Here is a 7,905-nt window from a genome sequence, read left to right as displayed (position 1 = left end):
GGAGAAGTGTTTAATTATCTATTTACTTATAAATTTATTTTTGAAAATTATTAATACTCTGCAACCCAGAATAATGTACTAATTAAAATAATACGTCATATTGTGCTTAGATTATGATAATATAATTATTTCTTCACACTAAAGTGAAAAGAGCATTTCTCGTTAATGTGAAAGTTTCAAAAGAAATTTCTCTATTCTGCAAACTTTCTTTAAAGCCAAGTTGGATTTTAAAACAGTTTTAGAAAACATTGTAAAGTATCACATACTGATATCCACTTCCCTTCGTTAATATAGTGATAATTAGTCTTTCATTTCTATTGTCTGATAGAAGTTCAAGCTGTTATGTTTTTATATTTGAAATGCTCCTTTAAAAAAAAGACAAATTAATTTTGTCTATTCTACATAAGCTATGTAATTTTTCATTAGACTTTTCAAAAACGTTACAGAACTTTCTGTAGATGAGTTACACGGTTTTGGTCTTCAGTACAGTTATACAAGAAATGACGAAACGCCAAATCCAATACCTTGAATGTTTGGTAATTAGAAATGTTAACTTTCGAAAAGAAAAAGTGGTTAACAAACATCTGCAACTCGCTTAATGAAATCACTATGCAAATAAAGTACAGCATAGTTAATGAAATTGATTTAACAATTATCAGACTTGAATTTAAATAAAGTAAAAGAACGTTTTGTGTTCTTGATTTTAAAATTCGTAATTGAAGTTCTAGTAAATTATTAGTTTAATTGATGATTTTTTAAGGCCTTGGAAGTGTTTGTAGGTATTGTTATAGTTGAATAGCTCTATCTTCACCTCTCCTGAAAAAGCGAAACTCGATTTCACTAAAATGTTAGCAACTGACGAGGGAAGTTCTAAAACCATGGCTATTGTGATACATAGCAGTCCTTACAGCAGAATAGGACGTTTAACTAATTTGTAGTGTGTTTTTAACACTTCTCTTGTGATACATAGCAGTCCTTACACCAGAATAAAACGTCTAACTAAGTTTTTAAGTGTTAAAAACTTACTACAACTTAGTTAAACGTTCTATTCTGCTGTAAGGACTGCTATGCATCACAATAGAAGTGTTAAAAACTTACTACAACTTAGTTAAACGTTCTATTCTGCTGTAAGGACTGCTATGCATCACAATAGAAGTGTTAAAAACTTACTACAACTTAGTTAAACGTTCTATTCTGCTGTAAGGGCTGCTATGTATCACTAGGGAAGTGTTAAAACATATTACAACTTAGTTAAATATTCTATTCTGTTGTAAGGGCTGCTATGTATCACTAGGGAAGTGTTATAACATACTACAACTTAGTTAAATATTCTATTCTGTTGTAAGGGCTACTATGTATCACTAGGGAAGTGTTATAACATACTACAACTTAGTTAAATATTCTATTCTGTTGTAAGGGAAGTGTTAAAAACGCTATAACTTTGTTTATACGTTATATTCTGCTGTAATCACTTATCGTGACAGAAAATGTGAAATGTTATATTCATCATAAAAATATAAAATAGTTTACAATATTAGAATCTTAGTATTCTTGCATCTATAATAATTAATAAATAATTTAATACGTTTTTATCTATTTCTCGTTTTCTCTACTAGGGCATTATTTCTTAGTGGACAGACATTTTATACTTCATTTTTAACAGACAAAAATAAATATTTACGACGTTAATATATTTTAAAATATCAGATTACGACAAAATACTATTTATGTGTAATTTTAGGACTAAAATCAAAACTGGAATAAGGGTGTTGGAAAGTGTATTAATTTATGAACGCAAAGCTACACAATGGGCTATCTGTGCAATGTTCACCAAGAGTATCGAACCCTCAATTTTAGCCACCAGAAGACTTGTCTGAAAACAAAATTTATTTAACTGTAGCCAGTGATTAGTGAGGATTACAAGAATTTTAATCAAAATAAATTATTTCACTAAATCGAAAAAAAAAGATATTTTGACTATTTTTGTTTCAATTATTTTGGTGTTTTTTTCCAGGTTAAAAAGTGAAAAGCAAAACTGAAGATTTTGGTAATAGTGCTCATAATATACAATTGTATTTCTTGTTACAAAAATATAAAATATGTTGTGTAAATCGCTTTCGACTGTTTAATAATAAAAACGCATTGTATAAACATCTACAATACATAATTGTTTTCCAAGTTCAAGTTTTTAAAAATATTTTTTTTTATCTTGTTTATTTTATTATTTCCAAAATCACGTATTTGCTAGAACTATTAATAAAAGCAGCATTTTCATGCATTTCCTGGAGTAATCCACCAGACAAGTGTTAGAGTGAAGAATATCTCGTTGGTGGAGCATGGCACTTAATAATAAAATTTGTGTAATAAAAGGGCCACAAAATACTTTTCAGTGATATTTTGTAAAGCCGTTGTCTGTATATAGAACACCTTAGAGAATATAGACAATTATTGAAGAGAATGGAAAACAAACTTGATGATAAAACGATGATGAAGTTTCTTTTCACAAAACACACGAACATGAATTATACCAAAACTAAATTAAAGTCTGTGGAACAACGTCAACGTTTTCATTTTTAAATTACATGTACTTTCTCAGAAAGTCATTCTTTTTGAAAAAGTGAAAATTATGTACAGTTTCCTAGAAAAGTTTATCAGCTCTTAGTAAACAAGATCTGTTAGAAAAGTGTTTTAACAAGGAAATATCCAAGGTATAATCTCTAAAGCTCTTAGTAAACAAGATTTGTTAGAAAAGTAGTTTGTAACAAGAAAATATCCAAGGTATAATCTCTAAAGCTCTTAGTAAACAAGATCTGTTAGAAAAGTGTTCTAACAAGGAAATATCCAAGGTATAATCTCTAAAGCTCTTAGTAAACAAGATCTGTTAGAAAAGTGTTCTAACAAGGAAATATCCAAGGTATAATCTCTAAAGCTCTTAGTAAACAAGATCTGTTAGAAAAGTGTTCTAACAAGGAAATATCCAAGGTATAATCTCTAAAGCTCTTAGGTAAACAAGATCTGTTAAGAAAAGTGTTTTAACAAGGAAATATCCAAGGTATATATTCCAACGTTCTTATTAAAGAAGATAACATAGGAAGAAGTTTTATACCAGGGAAATATCTATTCCCTAAAGTTCGTACTAAACAAAATACGTTTCAGTGAAACTTTAGGTAAAATCGACAAAGTAGGCTTGGAGTCTTTAATTGCCTGTTAAATGAAAATACGACCTGAAGAAAGCGTTGATGTAGAAGCCAAAATGTCGTCTTTTACTACAACGAACAGCTGTAGTTCATTAAAGTTCTCCAAAATAAGATCTGTTAGAAAAGTGTTGTATTGAAGGAAACTCCCATGTACTCTAACGTTGCACCAATATGCAACATTATGAAGCCTAACTTCTAGGATAAAATTCTTATTATTACTTCAGTAACTTATCTTTGTTGCTGAAGGTTCTCTCTAAACCTATTAGTTGGAATCAACCAAATTTTGTGAAAATGTAAGGTACCTTCGGATCGTCCCGTAGGTTCTAGCACTAGACAACTTTAAAGACCAAAATAAATTTTATGCACAACTCTAAATCTATAAACTACAATGACTAAATTGAAAAAACCAGTAGGTTATTGGTATTTAACTATTATAAATGAAAACTATAAGAACGAGCGAAATTAATACTACAAGTTGGTGAAATGTTCACATAGCTATTTATATTCATTATGTTAACGATTTTCTACTCCACTCTCTGCTTACTAAATGGTATTTGCGTCTGTTATGATTAAAGAATTGTATACAATCTTCCATTAAAGAATATTTGCGCTCATTAGGTATTTGTTGCACACCATCTGCTCCTCAAGTGCATCTTGTTTCTGCAATGGTTGAGTGATATTATATCACATACTTTATTACTTAATGGAAAATTCTGGTTGGTTAATGTCAAATAATTTTAATATCACACCCAACACTACCAGTTGTATCCTACAATTAAATGTTGATATTTTCTTTAATCATTTGAAATTCATATTTATTTAGTTGTTTGCACATTTTTGGTTAGTAATTGTTACACATACACGACTGTTTTATTAAATTTAATGCGAGCGTTATGATTTAGATAGTAATAGAACGCGAATGTTAAGGTAAGACATTTATAGAAGCAATAGTAAGGGCAGGTTTGCTTACGTAACTGTTTACGAATTATTTGTTGCGCAGTTCAATTGTTGTGAATTGACGTCACGTTACTTGAACCTTCTGAATTTTTTTCGTTATTTTAAGTGAGTATCGTTACATCATAACGTCTCGTAGTTTGTAGAAAGTTCTAGGCCTCAGTCGGGCAACATGTATATAGGTGACCAAGTTAATAAAAGTAAGTTAGTGAAATTGAAAGTAAAAGCGAAGCTACACTGAGTATCAGTTTAACTGTAACGGGTGATTTCTAAAGTGTAATAATATTGTAATAACAGGTACAGAGGAGAATAGTCTGTCAAAAGGTGTTCTAAAGTAATTGAACCTGTGTATTTTGACGAAAAAGAGGCAACTATTTAAAGCTGTGGATACAACTGTGGTAACAAATAGTGTAGAGAAATTACGTTTGAATTGTTTGTTTGTAATTAAGCACAAGGCTACACAATGAACTATCTGTGCTCTGCCCACCACGGGCATCGAAACCCGGATTCTAGCGTTGTAAGTCCGCAGACATACCACTGTGCCACTGGGGGGTTTTGAGTTGTTTTGAATATATATTGTTTTAAAACAATTGGATTATGTGCTGTCCGTTTATTTTGACATTTATCACTAAAAGAGTCACAGACACCTATTGTTAAGAATCCCGGCTCTATAAACCTGACAGTAATTAGTTTTAACTTTAATATGTTGATTGATTAGTTTATTATAATTCCAATTCTTTGTCTGTGAGAGTTTAATTTGTAAGTAAACTTTCACAGAATGATAGATGTTTTTGCTGATTTTTGACAATTATTCAAATAAGTTCAACCTCAATGGCGAGTTAGGCGTGCATGGGGTAAATAGCCAGAAGTTCTGCAGACTTACAACGCTAGAAACCAGGTTTCGATACCCGTGGTGGGCAGAGCACAAATAGCTCATTGTGTAGCTTTGTGCTTATCTACAAAGAAACATTATTATAGCACAAATGCAACTGAACCGTAATATACTCAGCAACAGCCTGTCACGAACCTTAGACTTCCTGCTCCATTGCCCATCACGCTAACCACTAGTCCACGTCTTTATTATATGCTTTTAAAGTTAATGTTCCTTCATATAATTCTGCTGGTAATATATGTTCATTTTAGGCATAGACTTCTAAACATAAAGCTATTTTCTTACCATTTGTATGTGTATCATAGTTTAAGACTTTCCAACCGTATAACATGATTTGCTGTATTTAGTTACTAGTTTTACGACATTAGCTTTTGTTTCTGTTTGTCCTTTGTAATGATAATGCTGAAATTTGTGATAAATTACCTTAGATAGAAAGCCTTTATATGTAAACTTTAAATAGTTAAAGTTCAGATATACAAAAGCCGAGCAGCTTGTTCAGCTGTATTTATCACTATGGACATATTTCAAGTATTATCAGACAACTCAGTTTATATTTAATTTCTTGTAACTAGTATGTTTCATTTATAAATAGAATCTCTTTGTATTTTAACATAAGAATCTCATGTAAAAAAGTATGAATACTTCTAAAAAAAGCCGTTTTGATTTTAATTAATTTTTGACTGAGACTCGGACCATATCATGATTTTTAAAGTTTTAAACTATGATACGTCAGCTTATAAAACATCAGAATTTTACATAAAAATAAGAAAAAAATGTGCCGTTACTTTAAATCAAAGTTGTGTCAATGCAAGTAACGTCATGCTTACCAATACAACCACGTGGTTCGTCGCTGCCGTCTCCACAGTCCTCCCTGCCGTTACAATACATATTCTGTCGAACGCATTTGCCATTATCGCAAGAAAATTCTGAGAGACCACATAATGCAGATGGTTGTGGCGCCCTCATTTCTATGATGATTATAACAATAAGGAGAAGTGTATACGGGCATAATGTCGTCATTGTGTCATTACTCCCCGTGAGAATTTGTGTAATTTGGTGACCTTTGGGTAGTCATCGAGAATTTCTGTGAAAAAAAAAAGACAAGAAAGAAGCAAAACAAAAATATTTAATTATATTTCACTTGTTTTACATTATGCCATCGTAAGTGATAGTCCGATTAACTTTCAGTAGTTAAAACAATATGCTGTTTTATTTGACATTATGTTACCATAACTGACTTCATGATCATCTTTCGATGGATGAAACAGCTTTTGCTACTACAGAATATTTTTATTTAAAGTTCTCGCGGAATAATCACAAAAGAAACACAATATTAAGATTCAGTTTAAATATATAAATTAATAATTTCATATAAAACATATAGGGTTTGGTTTGCGGTAAAAGTTCAAGATAAGAAACTGTGTTTCGATGAACTGGTTAAAATGGTTTGGTCTAAAGTAAACATTTTAAGCTAAGGAATTGTTTATCGATGAACTGGTTGAACGGATTTGGTCTAAGGTAAACATTTTAAGATAAGGAATTGTTTATCGATGAACTAGTTAAAAGGGTTTGGTCTAAGGTAAACATTTTAATATAAGGAATTGTTTATCGATGAACTGGTTAAAAGGGTTTGGTCTAAGGTAAACATTTTAATATAAGGAATTGTTTATCGATGAACTGGTTAAAGGGTTTGGTCTAAGGTAAACATTTTAAGATAAGGAATTGCTTATCGATGAACTGGTCAATAATTCCTCAACACAGTCACATAATTACGTTTAAAGTAAAATACGCATTTCATTACACAAAGTGGAGTTTCCAGAAAGCATTAATAATTTCCTATAGGAATCATAAGAATAAGGTTAAGGTAACACATGCTGGATAAAATGTAGTGTTCTTTACCAATGAATCAGTAATTTATCACAGAAATTATAGGAATAACTTTAAAATAAACGACTGATGAGAAGATACAGTGTTCAGTCTTCAGCTAATTACGACCAAATCATTTTACCCTGACAACCATGTAGCAAGAGAGTTTATTTAAGGACTACTACTGATTACTGCTAGACAACATTATTGTAACATTCACGTAATAACAAGGCCTATTCAGTTTATTTTATTTTGTTTGTTTTTTAAGTTAAGCACGAAGCTACACAATTGACTATCTGTGCTCTGCCCACCACGGGTATCGAAACCCGGTTTCTAGAGTTGTAAGTCCGCAGACATATCGCTATGCCACTTGGGAGGGATGCGCGTTACAGAAGAAAACAGTTGTGGTATAGAATTGATTTTCTGCCTCTTCCAGTTGTTTGGGGGGCGGCGTATTCAGGAACTTTCATGTTGATTCTTATAGATAATTATTGTAACAATAACGTGATAGCAGGGCTTATTTAAGGGCTTCTACTGACTGCTAGACAACCTTATTGTAACATTCACATGATAACAGGGCCTATTTAAAGACTTCACAAGAAGACTCGTCAAGAAATTAATGTCTCTTTTTTTAATCGATGAAAAAAAAAACCCGAACAACTTATATATCAAAACAAAACATTTATTAAATTAAATAGTCTCCATTATTATCGATGATGCTTTTCCATCTCACAATCAGGTTGTTAATGTCGTGATTAAAGAAACCACTTGGCATTAAAGCAAAAAACATGTCGATGTCTTCTTTAACACCTTCCACATTTGCATACGTTTTCCCATTAAGATGGTGTTGCAGCGAACGAAAAAGATGGTAATCTGATGGTGCAATATCTGAAGAATATGGTAGGTGGGGGGAGAACTTCCCAACCGAACTCCATAATCTTGTGTTGCGTTAAACATGCCACATGTGGACGTGCATTGTTGTGGAGAAGAAGAACA

General features: G+C 31.5%; 1 protein-coding gene across 1 annotated transcript in view; it reads right to left on the bottom strand.

Moving 5' to 3' along the window:
• LOC106460904 overlaps window positions 1–7,905 on the bottom strand; it is a 45,507-nt gene that overhangs the window by 25,839 nt on the left and 11,763 nt on the right. The window contains exon 2 of the mRNA XM_013920662.2: window positions 5,871–6,127. Coding sequence (XP_013776116.2) covers window positions 5,871–6,063 — 193 coding nt within the window. The 5' untranslated portion in view covers window positions 6,064–6,127. The remainder of the gene's footprint in view (window positions 1–5,870; window positions 6,128–7,905) is intronic.

This window comes from Limulus polyphemus, unplaced genomic scaffold (assembly GCF_000517525.1).
Source record: "Limulus polyphemus unplaced genomic scaffold, Limulus_polyphemus-2.1.2 Scaffold858, whole genome shotgun sequence".
In the NCBI taxonomy this organism is placed as follows: Eukaryota; Metazoa; Arthropoda; class Merostomata; order Xiphosura; family Limulidae; genus Limulus; species Limulus polyphemus.
Note: the sequence above shows the minus strand (reverse complement) of the source record. Positions and strands in the feature narration are given on the sequence as shown.